Source organism: Trachemys scripta, chromosome 10 (assembly GCF_013100865.1).
Source record: "Trachemys scripta elegans isolate TJP31775 chromosome 10, CAS_Tse_1.0, whole genome shotgun sequence".
Classification (NCBI taxonomy): domain Eukaryota; kingdom Metazoa; phylum Chordata; order Testudines; family Emydidae; genus Trachemys; species Trachemys scripta.
In genome coordinates this window covers 2,751,799-2,767,674 of record NC_048307.1, presented here as the reverse complement: position 1 = coordinate 2,767,674, position 15,876 = coordinate 2,751,799, and the positions used below count along the sequence as shown (strand labels likewise).

The following is a 15,876-nucleotide window of genomic DNA, read 5'->3' as shown; positions in this document are numbered from 1 at the left end:
TAGCAAGCCTCTGAGTGCGACCCCTCCCTTATAAATTAAAAATACTTTTTTGTATATTTAACACCATTATAAATGCTGGAGGCAAAGCGGAGTTTGTGGTGGAGGTTGACCGCTCGTGACCCCCCCATGTAATAACCTCCCGACCCCCTGAGGGGTCCTGACTCCCAGTTTGAGAACCCCTGTCCTAGAGGCCCCAGAGATCAAGACTCCATTATGTTACATGCCATATAGCTATAGTTACATAGTACTTAAGAGAATGTGGCCCCAATTCCCAAATGGGGTACCTAGATCCTACTGCAATATGAAAGACAGAGAGTCACTGATTTTAACCAATTACGAAACCTTGTTTCGAGAAGTTATATACAACTTTAAAGTGTCCTACAAAGTCTTTATTACAGGTCACTGCGCACAGGCAAGTTATGAAACATGTACTATAAAAACAGGCTTAATTTATTAAATGGTCAAATAGCCTATTACCACAGAAGTTCCCTTGTTCAGAGTATGATTCTTTTGTCCACTCCATCAGTAATACACCTAAAAACAATTCAAGTATCTAACAACAACAGTTGACTTTAGTCAATCTCAAGTGAACTGCATTACTCTATTATGTAGAAACAGCTTGTTAGAACTCTCTCTAAATAGCTATTTTAGCAGTTTAAAATCATTCCTATTTTAAGATTCTGTGAGTATGAGCTGGTATTAAAATTTTTTAGCTCTGAAACCGCAGAATTCTTCTGTAGACCTGACACGGTCTATAAGGGGACCGAGGTCAGCTTAATGCTGCCACTCAGGGGTGTGGATTTTTCCCATCCTGACCAACAGTGAAAAAGACCTAATCTTCTAGTGTAGACCAGGCTTTATAAAATAGATTGAAGTTACCCTAGAATCTTCAAAAACTAGAGTGGTAGCTAAAGAATGACTCTGTTGGCTGAAAGGCTTTGGCCAGTCAGGCAATCTGATACGAAGTCCTTGTAACATTAACAAATGAAGGCTTATATCCTTCATGCCAAAATTTAGCCTTTTCAGCATCTTTTTAAAAAGCAATACAAGAATTGCACCCGTTTCTCAAATTGCAAGTGTTCATATTTATTAATAAATTTATAAAGCACTCCCAAAAGCACTCAGGGTGCTGAATAAGCATAAAGGCAACCTTAAAATTACAAAGTGGGTAAACAAAAAACAGAACAATAATTTTGTTCAATAGTTATTGAAAGACATCTGTCCTGAGCAGCCAACATTTCTAATAGCCGTAAGTCCTGGATCTTAGCTCATTTGTCTGCTGTACCAGAGAACTAAATAGCTTGCATAGTGTCTACCCAATAATGGATTGTCAGTTGTAGAAAGTCTGCAAAACAACTATTTATCACCATCACTTTTTGACTAGCACATTTTAAACATTCCACTACAAGAGGCAGAAAATTTTTTTTTACTGGAGAAAAAAATATTGTCAAATGAAGGGAAATAGTAAAGACTTGACACTGAAAACTGAGGACATGTAAACTTATGAATGGCATTTTCTGCCAGCTATTGGGGGAACTAAAATAAGAACAGAGGCCAGGTCTGCTCTTGTAAAAAAAAACAAAAAACAAACCCATAGTTGAGGAAAATGAACCCGTTAGTCCAAAACTTCATGAACAGAAGGTATATAAAAAGAGGGATGCATGTAGATACTTGTAATGGTTGCACTCTACTCACTGCTACATGGCACCCCCTTCTGGGTGTTAGCTCTGCCTGGTTCCACGTCCCCTTTCTTCCCTTCCACCACTGCAGCTCTCCTCCCACCTCCCAGCAGAGCAGGATAGCTGCTTCAGGACTCACCCCTCTGGCCAGGTCACACTGATTTTCCCTTCAAGGGAAGTCTTTCCAAGTCTCTCTGCACAAGCAGTGTCAGGCATTCCTCATGCCCCCTGCACTATGTCATTCCTGCAGTGACTCAGGCAGCCTTCCCATTCACTGCCCCAAGCAACAAGACTCTGCAGTGTAGGGTAGGGGAACCTAGGCCTGCCCTCTATTCTGGGTTCCAGTCAAGGGCCTTACAAGGAGTAGTTAAGGTCTGGGTCCTCACCAACCTTACCGCTCTCTTGCCTGGACTACTTCCTATTGCACTTCTTTACGCTCTTCCTTTGCCAACCTTCTTAGTCAGGCCCCTCTCTCAGGCCTACCAGGTGAAGGCTTCCTTCCTGCCACCCTCTCTCAGTGGTGCCCCAGCACTGCTCCAGTACTTTAAGTGTAGCCAAGCCCTACACTCCCCCCCCCCCTTCTTTAAACATACACTAACCCTCTTTAGCACTAGAAGAGTCACGTATGAAGCAGATCCTTTGGAACGTTCCAGAAGAAATGCGAGTCACGGATGAAACAGATCCTTTGGAACGTTCCAGAAGAAATGCATATTTGAATGGCAGATGAAAAAACTGAAGCAGTGCTGAGATAGTCACTCAGATTTACTATCATTAATATTAGGTTATTATTCTCACACAAGCTATTTTTATCAGTGTCTCAACTCAAGTAAATCCAATATGTTATCTCGCAGATTGTCAAAAGGGAGTTTGGCATATAGTGCTTTCTCTCCTGAAGAGCTGTTAACCAAGAAGCGTCATTAACAGAATGACAGAGCAAGCCAGAGGTACTTTACCAGACAGTCTTAGGCTGTCCAAACTACCACTTATGTTGGCAAAACTTGTCTCTCTCCGGGGTCTGAATATTTCATCCCTCCAAGCGACAGTTACGCCAGCATAAGTGGTAGCGTGCATAGCACTATGTTGGCGGGAGGGCTTCCCCTGCAAACATAGCTACCGCCACTCGTGGGGGGTGATTTAATTATGTTGACACTGTAAAAAGAACAGGAGTACTTGTGGCACCTTATAGAGACGAACAAATTTATTAGAGCATAAGCTTTCGTGGACTACAGCCCACTTCTTCAGATGCATATAGAGTGAAACATATATTGAGGAGATATATATATACACACACATACAGAGAGCATAAACAGGTGGGAGTTGTCTTACCAACTCTGAGAGGCCAGTTAAGTAAGAGGGAAAAAAAACACTTTTGAAGTGATCATCAAGCTAGCCCAGTACAGACAGTTTGATAAGAAGTGTGAGAATACTTACAAGGCGAGATAGATTCAATGTTTGTAATGGCTCAGCCATTCCCAGTCCTTATTCAATCCTGAGTTGACTGTGTCTAGTTTGCATATCAATTCCAGCTCAGCAGTCTCTCGTTGGAGTCTGTTTTTGAAGTTTTTCTGTTGTAAAATAGCCACCCGCAGGTCTGTCATAGAATGACCAGACAGGTTAAAGTGTTCTCCCACTGGTTTTTGAGTATTATGCATCCGAAGAAGTGGGCTGTAGTCCACGAAATCTTATGCTCTAATAAATTTGTTAGTCTCTAAGGTGCCACAAGTACTCCTGTTCTTTTTGCAGATACAGACTAACACGGCTGCTACTCTGAAAGTTGACACTGTAAGCTCTCTAGGGTAGACATAGCCTTAAATTCTCTCTGCTGTTCCTATTGGGAGGAATTATGTAGGCTCCCAAGCAGATCTACAGTTAAGGCTGAAATGATATCTACCTTTAAAAACAGGAGTAAATTCCCTCTGTAACTTGAAGTCTTTAAATCATGATTTGAGAATTTCAGTAACTTAGCCAAAGATATGGGTCTACAGGGGTGGGCGGGCAAGGTTCTCTGGCCTGCAATGTGAAGGAGATCAAAGTAGACTGTCATTATGGTCCCTTCTGGCCTTAAAGTCAGTCTATTTCACACTTGATTTAGTCTCCAAATTTAATCCTTTTCAGAGGAAATTCACCATAGCATCTTATTCATTGTTACTTTAATGCAAGGAATTGCTAAACTGTAGAAGATGAAGTATGTTAGATAAGCAGAAGGTCTTACCGCAAGAAGTAGATCCAAACTGAAATCACATAATGGATACACATTTTCCCCAACATGAATAATTTAGGGTTTCTATTGCTTATAAATGCATTTTAATAGCACGACATGTATTATATTGCTTCAGTGCATTCAAATGGTCCTGAAAATAAGTGTATGCAATATTGTTGAAGCTGTGTTGGTCCCAGGATATTAGAGGGACAAAGTGGGAGAGGTGTTAACTGGCCACTTCACCTTGAAAGGTCCCTTGAAATGTGTTAACTACTTATGCTAAACACTCTGTTCCACCTTGTATGTAGGTGTGACACAGTACATTGCTCAGACCTGAAGAGCTCTGTGTAAGCTTGAAAGCTGGTCTTTCTAAGCAAAAGAAGTTGATCTAATAAATGACATTACCTCACCACCAGCACCCCTTTGCCTCTGGAAATAAGTAGTTTTGCAGATACAAAGAAACTTATTCCACTCTGGTTTGGTGTTGAGAGGACAGCCTGGAAGGATAATCTGATATCAGGTATTCATGAGCGGTTCTGTTTGCTTTCACAAGTAGCAGATTCAGAATTCCTATACAGATATACATCTTAAGAGGCTGACTAATATCCTTCAAAACTAGCACAGGTAACTAAAGTTTCATACTAAAGCTATGTCTACACTACACTTCCGTTGGTAAAAAGTTTGTCGCTCAGGAGTGTGAAAAAAAAACAACCAACCACCTGACTGACAAAAGTTCTGACGAAAAGTGCTAGTGTGGACAGCACTTTGCTGTCCCGCCGACAAAGCTACCGCCTCTCGGTGGGTGGTTTATTTAGTTGTCAGGAGAGCTCTCTCCTGTGAGCAAAGCGCAGCTACACTGCATGCCTTACAGTGGCAAGGCTTTAGCGGCACGGCTGTGCTGCTGTAAGCTACGCAGTGTAGGCATAGCCTAAATACAACATACATCATAGTTTCAGGCAATACTGTTTCCTGTTCCTTGGCCATTGACCAGTAACAGTGTTCCACGTTGCCATGTAGAAAACACATTCTATTAATTCCCTTTGCTACTAGCAGAAGAGTGATTTAGAGGCAATGAGCATCTGATGTCACTTAATAGCCACTTGTCAATTTAGTGATTCATGTTAGCATTAAACAGAATTTGCATAGATCTAGGGTTTGGCAATCATATGAATGGACTCAAGAGTGTCTGTTAAGGAAAATGAGATCTTTAGGATTTCAGACAGCTCCCCTAAACCATCTTTTACACAATGGAGGTCTAACTTCATTCTCATTCACTGAGCAGCACTTGAGCTCCATTGGAGACAGCATGGAATATATACAAGTTAAAGGTTATATATTATACACACATTTTTAACCCAGTATTTGTGATACTGGTATTTATACCTGTGCTTGAGAAAATGCTCTCTTATGTTATCATATGGGCTGAGACTGAACATGGTTGAAAGTATCCAGATTTAAAAAAGCAGCTAAGTGAACTTTATGGGCTAAAACCAGAACAGATTCTTCTTGCAGAAATATACAGCTCTAATATAAAGACCTTTCCTCAAGACAACCAGAAAGTTTGGTTATCAGTGAGTGGGTTTTTTGTGCGCGTTTGTGATACTGGTCCCAGGATCCTCTAGGTCACCTTCAAGTCCTGTGCAAACAGATTTCTCCACTGGGCCATCAGCTAATGGAATGCTCAATGTAGACTAACTGCAAGACAATTTTTTCCATACACAAAACGAGCCTGCATCCTAATCTGCAGTTTCATACTATACAAATCAGAGTAGCAAAAGGGCAGTCCAAGGAGGACACCACTAGGTTTACATATAACAGAATGAAGGACCAGACTTCCAAAATGCAGGCCCATGAACAGGCATTCTAGAACCAGCACCACCACCATCACAGATGCATGCTCTTTCACTGAAGACATATGCACAGATACTAAGGGTTTGTTTACACTACACAACTTTTAGCAACACAGCTATGTCGCTACAGCTGTGCTCCTAAAGGTCAGGCAGTGTAGCCGCTTTTTGGCGGCAGGAAAGCCGACAAACACTTCCACCCCCATTGAGCGGCATTTGTATTGTGGGAAGGAGAGTGCTCCTGCCGACAACACGCTGTTCACACTGGCACTGGTCCTGACAAAACTTTTGTCTTTTGGGGGGGGGGGGGTGGCGTTAACACCTCTGAAAGACAAAAGTTTTGTCATTCAATTGCCAGTCTAGACATAGTCTTTGTTTTCAAAATACAGTGTAAAAATACCAATGGAAGATTAATGCTCTTATCTGCCTTCCTCAAACAAAGTACATCATTTGGAATAAATAAAAGCAGTATTAAGGTGATTAGTAAGTGTTGATGTGCATGTTAAAAAATCATTAAGATTGAAAAGACACTCCTAAATGTGTTCAGGCTAGTAGTGAGTGGTAGCCTGAGTATCCAGTTTCTGCATGATATTGAAGTACTGGAAATTAACTGCTTAACAGAACTGTGTATCATTATGGATGAAAAACTGATTTAGTCAGGAGTTACTTACAAGTTCTTTGTAACAAGCAATATTTAAGAGCAACACTAAATGCCAATTTAGATCAATAAAATGACAACATATTCCCGATTCCACCTTGTATCTTGACTGTCAAATGGCTTGGAGAACTACTACTGCTTTAGCATAATCATTTTTATCCTGGGTGTGAGCTATTAAAAGATACATTAGAACACTTCTGTTGAGTCAGCCTGATATCACATGTGCAGGATATTGAAACACACTCCACTTGTATAGGAGAGCTCGCACTAAGAGGAGAACTAAGTGGGATGCAGCTACCCATCTCCTATAAGGCAGGTGGTTTGTGGTGCAATCTGGAAGGCAAGTTATTCAGATTTGCAGTCTGTATTCTAAGAGACCAAGACCATTATTTAATAATAGAGAACATCTCTGCCAATGCCAAGAAACACATGTACCTGTCAACCTAAAGTTTAAGATTTACATCTGATAAGATAATTTTCCAGGAAAACTGGTCTGATCCTGACACCTCCCAGTTTGAATTTGATGGTAAATGCATCCTAAAAACAGAGAATTATTGGGAACAGTAGTGATACAGATCCCTCTCTGGAATCAGGAAAGAAACCACAGTGATGAGTAACATTCATTAGACGTGAAGTCTAATAGTCTTAATAACTGCAAACCTGTTTCTCAAACTAAACAGCACATCCTTAAAAAACACCCTTATGAAATCATTTTTCAGGTATGTGTAGGTAAAGTGTACATTTGTATTCGTATCACTTGAACAAACCTTCATATTGACATTACTTTCAGAATATAATTTGTTGAGATGATAATTACAAGTATAAAGCCAAGTTCTGACAACTACCCCAAACCTCATTTTTAATTTAGGCACTACCATACTTCAAATCCTGGTCAGAGAGTCTATTGGTTCTGGACAAAAATAATTAGTATTTTAACACTGAAGCAAGAGAACCCTTACAGTTACTTCTAACTTCACTTCAGGTTCTACCTGGCAGAATCAATGTCTGATCACGAGGAGTCAAGGGTAAAGAAAAACAGTAATCTTCGTCACTATTCCATTGTCTCTTGAAACTCTTGAGAGCGAATATAGCAGAGTATTCGGAGTTTACAGAATTTTCTGTGTTTTACTTAAAATTAAATCATGATTGTCTATTCAGCTAAATAGAAGTGAAACTAAGAGCATACATTTGTCATCGTAGGACATGCAGAATATAGAAACCACTTATCTCAAAGGCTGGGGCCAATCTGGTATCCAAAACAAAGTAAATGCCAGGATGACAGAAAGATGGGCAATAATTTAATATGCAAATTCCATAACAGAAAATCTCAGTTTCATATATGATACCACCAATTAAAAGCTATACCCTAACTTATGAGATTATGTATAACAAAATAAATCAAGCCATACAAATATCTAAAAGCCCTGCAAATATCTGAATCGGCAAAAATGAGACTATGGAGGTAAGGACTTCTGTAAATTATTAATTCTAAAAGAAGTTGAAAAATTCTATAATGGTATACTGTCAGCTCTGACTTGCAGATACAGTATGCAGCTAGCCACATGAAAAACACAGATCCAATTCCCATCTGAGCGATGGCCAAAATGCCAACCTAAGCAAAATGTTGCTTGGGATCAGCTTCAAGGTCCTGGAGTTGAGGTTTCATATTAAAGAGAAAGCGTTAACTTTAGTTGATTATTGTAACTTGATAAAGTCTTCAACTTTACTACTTCTTGCACATCTTGTATTGCCATTTCACCCTTAACTGTAGCAACACTGAGAACACAGCCACACAACGATGCCCTGGTAAACAAAGGCAATTAAATCAATAAGATATAAGTCAGTCTAGATGTGGTATTAAATTGTCAGTTTCTTTGGAGAATTATTTTAATCAACTACAATAAGATCCAAAAATTGGTGGGTATATGTAAAACCAAGGTGTTAGGCATTAACCAGGAGTATTCCCATCTACAATTCCTGATTTAAATCCTCAGAGCAACACACACAAATTCCAGAGTGTTTTAGCATGCCAGATCTCAATGCATTCCAGACCATGGACACTCGACTACATTCTCAGTTTATTACTAGAAAGATTAGCACAGGGAGGCAAACTGTAGCCAGCTGGCTCAGACAGATGTTCAATTTTTCTATTAACATGGAATCCAAGTCAGAGACTGAAACGCTAACGCTATTACACAGTCAACGTTCTAGTAAAACTATCGAGTTTTAAAAACATGGGAAATTTTGAATGATGCACAGTTAGCCCGTGAAACTCATTGCCACTATAGGAAGGCCAAGAACTGAGTAGGATTCAAAAACCGGGTGGGCACTGATTGATATGGTAACAAGAACATCCAGAGTAATGCTAATAAAGATTAAAAATTTTGGAAGGGATGTAACACTTGCTTCAGAGCATTAAACATTCTCCTCTGAAGAGGGCTAAGGCGTTGCTTCCTGTAATGGCAGGTTATTTTATTATAATTGTTGAGTAAGGAGTTACTTGCAACTTCCTCTCAAGTAGCTGGTACTGTCCACTATCAGATAATGAAATTAAAGGGGAGACCACTGATACCATCCAGTACGGCAATTTCTAGGTCTCTTTCCTGAGCAGCATGTTAACACAATTTTTACTAACACCTTTTTACTTAGGGCATGGCTACTTGCAGATGTAGAGCGCTTTGAGTTAAACCGGCCTTCGTAGAGCGCAGTAGGGAAAGCGCTACCATCTGTCCACACTGACAGCTTCAAGCACACAGGCATGGCCACCTTTGTGGCACTTGCAGCAGCATTGGGAGCGGTGCATTATGGGCAGCTATCCCAGCATGCAAGTGACTGCAATGTGTTTTTTAAATGGGGGGGGTGGAGAGGAGTGTGACAGGGAGTGTGTTGTGTGTATGTGGGGGGAAGAGAGTGGGTTTTGGGGGGGCTGAGAGCATGTCAGCATGCTGTCTGACAGCATCAGACACCCACCCCCCTTCACCTCTCTCTCTCTCTCTCTCTCTCTCTCTCTCTCTCTCTCTCTCACACACAGCATTCCACACTAATGGTTGCTTTGTCTCAGAGCAGATAAGCAGCCGGCTGTCAGAAACGGAGCTTTCAAATGGCATATCCGCATTCCTACAGTGAATTCAAAACAATGAGAAGAGTGGCCACTTGACTAAAGGAGGTTTATGGGACATTTCTGGAAGCTGATCAGAGCGCAGTAATGCAACACCTCGTCCACACTGGCGCTCCAGCGGGGGCGCAGCAAACGTTATTCCTCTCGCCAAGGTGGAGTACCAGCAGCGCTCTAGCCGCAGAGTCCAAGCACTCTAAGTGCCTTGCCAGTGTGGATGGGGAGTGAGCTAGTGCGCCTGGGGCTCCTTTATTGCGCTGTAACTCGCAAGTGTAGCCAAGCCCTTACAGCAGTTCCCCTCCTTTGCCCCTTTCCTCAATTATTTTAAAATACAGTAACTTGATATTTTGTTTTACAAACTAACCATGGCTCTTCAAGTTCTGTCCATCTCATGCAGAGTTACTCGTTTCCAGGGCTGCATTACTTGCAGCAAGCCATCAATTAAAAATACTGAAAAATAAAGCATTCCACAAGAGTTAGGAGTGCTTGTTAGAGTACCAAAATGAAGTGGGGAACCTAACACCATCCTCCAGTCTGAAGGATAATTACTGCAGAACATCTAAAACCAGGCAAATTAGTGATTTTGGTATTCTGCTCCACTTAACTCTCCCCTCCTCAATTATTTTCTCTCAGCTCCTTCAGGGCTTTTGTAATTCCATATCCCTCTTTCAATATATTTACAGGCATACTTCCTAGGTGTCACTTCTCTACTCTAATACAGTTTTTCCCTATTGCTACTTTCATTGCTCCAGTAAGTTGCTTCTTCTCTTGTGCTCTTGTTTTACCCATCCTATATGTTTGGCCCAAGAAGCAGAACTTAACTTCCCACTATGTTATCTTTACTTTGACCTAGTTAATTTTTCAAGTGACCACTCTGCTGCAGCACCAGAAGCTATTTCCTAGCATAGAGGATGCCTGGTAGCACTATCAGAGCTCCAGCAGGGAGACAAAGTTGTAGATAAAAGAACACATGCATTTCCAACAGAAAGAGATATGGTAGTTTTAGGTAAGGAATACATACCACTATACTGACTGCAGGAAAGGCCTTTCATACCCTGGAAAGATCAATTATGTGGTTCCCTAGCTATCTTTGAAGAAAAGGCCATCTTTAGCACTAGCCAGCTAAAAGTAGACATTTTTCTAACAGTTGATTCCGCTGAAAAATGGATGACACTCAGATGGGTAAGGGGAAGTTGTACATACAACCACCAGATGTTATTTTTAAGAGTGTGGGAACATCTGCTCAAGAGGTAGTCTATCCTTTTGTTGTCCTTTCACACAATCACCTTTTCTGCTAGGGTGTCATATAGCTGTTCCCTTTAAACAATGGCTTGAGGAAAATCTTAACATTTTAAGTCAGTCTTTAAAACGGTGTTTCCTAAGGTGTAGTGGGGTGAGGCACATAGTCAAGCCTCAATTTTTCTCCTCTCATATGTTATGGTTGTGGAGATATCTTCGCGTCACATTTTTTCAGGCCAACTGATGCAGCAACATCTGCCAGAGTTCACAAGGAGCCTGAAACAATAGCTTTAAGGTGTGAATTGCTCCATTCATTTTAAAGGGCATCGATTCAAATCCAAACAGTTTAAATATGAGCATTGTAACTTAATTCACAGTTTAACAAAGCACATCTGTTGCTCAGATCTAAACTAAAGCTGGAACTGTAGTTAACTCAGTCTGCCCTCATAATCCCTGGCTAAAGGTATAACCACTATGGCCAATGATCAAGTTGCACTGTCCAAAGTGTGAAGTATTTTTTCCTTCCTTAATGTCCCCACTTCCATTTAATTCTTTATGCCATTTAAAAAACAGTGGTTTAATTCTCTTTGGAAAGAGTCCATGCTTGCAGCCCTGCACTCACGAGAAACCTACAGTAGAAAAAGTCACTATGAGTGAGCAAAAAGCTGATAAGGAAAAGTTTCCATTTAAAGCGTACAAGGAATTATGGTAAACAGAACGGAATGTTAAGAAATATCTCGATAATTCCCTTTAACTTTGGACCTCATGACGTTAATTTTCATGTCATTTTCAACTTTTTTCCCCTCTGAGAAGTTATTCTGTACATTTGTTTATATTTTAGCGAAGCCAGTGACTCCACTATTCCAGGCACAGACAATTAATACAACAACAGGCTACCTGGCAGAGGAATGTGACTTATAATCATGCTTATATGGTTACCACACCCTGAGAATACCAGTAATGAAACAACTCTGATAGCTGCAGCTTCCATCGGACTCTAGCAATAAAAACATTTTTCAACTGCAGTAGTCAAAGATCACCTTCAAGGTTGAGACCTCTACTCCCGTACAAATTGCTACATACAGTTAACAAGATTTCATGCACTCTTTCCACATATATTTTCTAAAGTGAGAAGTTGTATATGGCATTTGTTGGCTCTATATTTACAATAGCTCCAAGAAGCCCCATGTAAGATCAGGCCCATTGTTCTACGAACTGTACCAACACTAGATATGATTCCCACTTCAAAAAGCTAATATCTTAAGATGAGAAGTGAGATGAAGATGTGGGGCAGGGAAGTGAGAATGGAAGAGGTTTGAAATATCTCCATTTATTAATCATAAATAAGGAACCAGCTATCATTAGTTGACATTTCTTATTTGTTTCATGTAGAAGTGGATCCTGAAGAGAAAGCACATAGCTCTAAGTACCCCGTAAAGTGTGAGGCAAAAGTTGAGCCTTGTTCCAGACCAACTTTTAGCTAGGAAAAGCAAAACTCGAACAAGAAATAAGTCACTCTAAAAGATACAAATCGATCTTAAAAGAACACTAAATCAATTTCAGTATATACAGATGACACCAAGTTATGCTTAGGTATGTGACATTTATTGGCTCAGCTCTTTTGGAAGGTCTTTGGCCTAAACAAAACAAAAAACTAGATTAGTGGCATTTATGTCTGGTGAAACTTACACTTTGGTTACTGCAGAGGCCTAACTTCTCTGCCAATTAAGACTGACCCTTATTTGTGCAGTCTGAGCTTTCTTGAAAAATATCAAATAGAATTAAGAAGAGAGTAAGCATAAACAAAATTTACCAAAAAATTAAGGAAGTGAAAGAATTAAACAAAATATGAAAAGGAAGTGTAGAATGCAAATAGTTTTGTAGGAACTTTGTGTAGCTCAACTTATAAATCAAAGAACTGTACTGCCACATGTACAGCCAATCCAGGTGGTAAAAAAAAATTCCTCACATTTTTTTTGCATCAGTATAATATACCTCCAATAGATTAAAGTTTTTGCTTTCTGTGTTTATACATGTCAAATTATACTACTGAAACAATATACTGATTGGCCAAAATATACCTGAGAAGCAACATTTTACACGAGCTAGCTTTAAACTCCTAGCACTGCTGAGATGGCAACATTCAATCACATCTAGGAAACATAGGACCCAGTGCACATTTTTTCTACTTTCTGTTTTATATTTATGTTAGTCAATCTCATAAATCACTGAAGTGATAACATATGTGAAAAGAGCATAAAGTCCTATACGATATGATAAAGAGTAGCATAAAAAATAGAATTTCCACACCCCCAATTTCATGAAGCAGCATTTCCAAAGTCACTTTCAGTATCAATAAAGGAGGATAACAGCATATTCGTGTGGAACAACAGGAGATCAAGTTCTCGTGGTGTCCAGAAGAAATTAAGTTTCTTCAGTTACTAAAGTAGTGCAACAGCCACAAAATAAGTTTCTGTACTAGAACTGCTGGAAACAGTGAGGTCATAGTGTATTCAAGATGCTGAGAATATCTGTTTGGCCTTGTTCATCAGTGGACCTGTCCCCTCCCATACATTTTACCAGACCAAATTCCGAGCTCTGTGTGTGTGTGTGTATATATACACACACACACACACATATATATTCCATTCTATGCAACCAAAGAAGTGGGTTGTAGCCCACGAAAGCTTACGCTCAAATAAATGTGTTAGTCTCTCAGGTGCCACAAGGACTCCGGTTCTTTTGGCAGCTACAGACTAACAGGGCTACGACTCTGAAACCTACTAAGGACAGTGTGCCCCAGGCTGTACTGAGACACAGTCACCTAAGGACGGCTTCTCTAAACCAAGTCCACCTCACAAAACGCCCTAGAGACGAAGTGTCACTGGGTCAGCCAGGCAGAGCCCCCCCGGGCAGAGAGCTGGCAAAGGGCTGGCAAGCACCAGTGCTCGGAAAGACGGGGGGAGTGGATGGACCCGGGAGCAGCAGAGCAGGTAACGCGGTGTAACTGAATTAAACAACTTATTTGGGCCAGGCCCGTGGCCCCTGACAACCCCGCCTCCTCCGGCGCCGCGGGCGAGCCACTGCCGCAGCGGGGCGAGCGAGTGCCCCGGGCGATGGTCCGGGCAGCTCAAAGGATGACGGACCCCCCCAGATCCCCCCGCAGAGGGGAGGGGGCGGGGCCAGACCCCTCCACACGGGGCGCCAGCCGCCCGGGCTCTCGGAGGGGAGGGGAGCGAGCGCCGCCGGAGGTTCCCGGGGGTCCGGGACAGGCTCCCGCCCCCGGGCAGGGTGAGGGGCTGCCGGGCTCTTACCGGCCCACGGTCTGGTTGGCCAGCAGCCGCATGCGGTTGAACTGCTTCTTCATGGCGGCGGCTCCTGTCTCTGCGCCTGCCGGGAAACGCTGCGGCCAGAGCCGGCCTCGTCCCTGCTTCCCGCGGCAGCTCGAACCCCGAGCGCCGCTCTCCCACCGCACACCCAGCCGGCCGTCCCCACCGGAAGCCAGCGCCACTTCCGGCTCCGCCTTCCCCGCGAGGAGCGAGTCACGTGGGTGCCCGCGTCATGTGACCCAGCCGCCTGCTTTGTGGACAACATCCGGGCCCTGAGGCAGGGAGGGGGCGAAAAGACCCGGATGGGGGCCACCTAGCGGGGCCGTGGCGCTGCGCGCTGAGGCCCGGATGTTGGCATCACGCGGGGATCGGGGAGCCATTTTGTGCCCCTTGGACCTGAGGCCGCGGTGTCCTGCTCAGCAGCCGGGGCAGCCTGAGCCCTGCCTGGGGCATCGCGCCGAGCCCTGCAGGCGGGGCCAGGTGCTGTGGCGTCCGGCCGGCCCTCCGCTCCTAAGGGGTCAGCCACGGAGCAGGGGGAGCCGCTTACCCCAGCTGTGTGCCCCCTTCTTCTCCGGCTCCCCCTGGCTTCCCTCCTCTTTGGGCCTTGCGCCGCCCCTGCTTGGCTGCCAGTTTCCTTTCGGGGGCCCAGCCTACGCATCCCTGGGGATTTCACCAATGAGGGCCTGTTTTCTTAGCCCCCCCCGACTCGCTCCTCTTCCTGATAGCGTCATTCATAATAACAGGCACCTTCGTGTGCCAGGGGTATTTTTTGCGCCTTTTTGCGGCACTCAGCAACTCTCCATTTTCTTGTAGAGAGATGGAAAAATAATGGATGCCCCTTGTAACAAGGGACTGTTGGCAACCCTAAGTAGCTTTTAGCAGGGTGCAGTAATGCTATAGAACAGGCTTCTGCAGGAAGCAAATGTGAGACAGAATATAATGACTGTGGAGTGCAGTTTGGCCAGGACACTAGGGTTCAAGACTTGCCAGAAGTGCAATCTTTAATATCCACACGTGTTTAGCAGCTTATTTTACACCCTAAAATTACACCACTCTCTAACAGTACTTGCTCTAACCAAACAAATGCATTAGCTTTAGTACTGACCTAGAGAGAAGCCTACGTACTGAAACACCAACATCACTTCTTTCTGCACGGTTGGGTTTCTCTGGTGTGTTATCGTTCATTAAGAATCTATATTTTAAAAAAATAGAAAAGTAAACAGCCTTATGCAGCAAAAGTAGAAATCTAGTAGAATATATTTGTGCTGTAGTATTCCTCTGTGGCTCTCCAAAAGATTATAGGTATTCAACAGCTACTGTGAAACAGGCAAATATCTCAATTTTACAGATCAGGACATAGTGCAAGACACAGGTAGAGCTGAAAGCACAAACCATGAAGACTGCTTGCTTTCCAAGCCATCCTGTCCTTTAGCCACAAAACCATTGTTCTCCTAGGTGACATTAATATTTTATTATTTGTGTTACAGTAGTGTTTAGAGGCACCAGCTGAGACCAGGGCACCATTGTGCTCCTTACTGTAGTACGAGGGTTTACAATCTAACAAGAAGAAACACAAAAGGTGTAAGTGGAAACAGAGTGGGAAGTGGCTTGCTCAAGTTACCCTGCAGGTCACAGAGTAGCAGCCGTGTTAGTCTGTATCCGCAAAAAGAAGAACAGGAGTACTTGTGGCACCTTAAAGACTAACAAATTTATTAGAGCATAAGCTTTCGTGGACTACAGCCCACTTCTTCGGATGCATATACTATATACTATACATATACTATATATGCATCCGAAGAAGTGGGCTGT

The 15,876-nt window shown here is 42.5% G+C and overlaps 1 protein-coding gene across 7 annotated transcripts in view; it reads right to left on the bottom strand.

Annotated features, from left to right (window-relative positions):
• Nucleotides 1-14,254, bottom strand: part of ARHGAP17 (Rho GTPase activating protein 17) — a 71,568-nt gene extending 57,314 nt beyond the window's left edge. For 5 of the 7 annotated variants that reach the window (XR_004647496.1, XR_004647497.1, XM_034784241.1 and 2 more), the window contains exon 1: nt 14,053-14,254. Coding sequence is in view for 5 of the 7 variants with exons in the window: in XM_034784241.1 (XP_034640132.1) it covers nt 14,053-14,105 (53 nt within the window). In the remaining 2 variants the exon portion in view is untranslated. The remainder of the gene's footprint in view (nt 1-14,052) is intronic. The other 2 variants (XM_034784237.1, XM_034784242.1) reach the window with 1 other exon arrangement.
• Between the last annotated feature and the right edge of the window lie 1,622 nt (nt 14,255-15,876).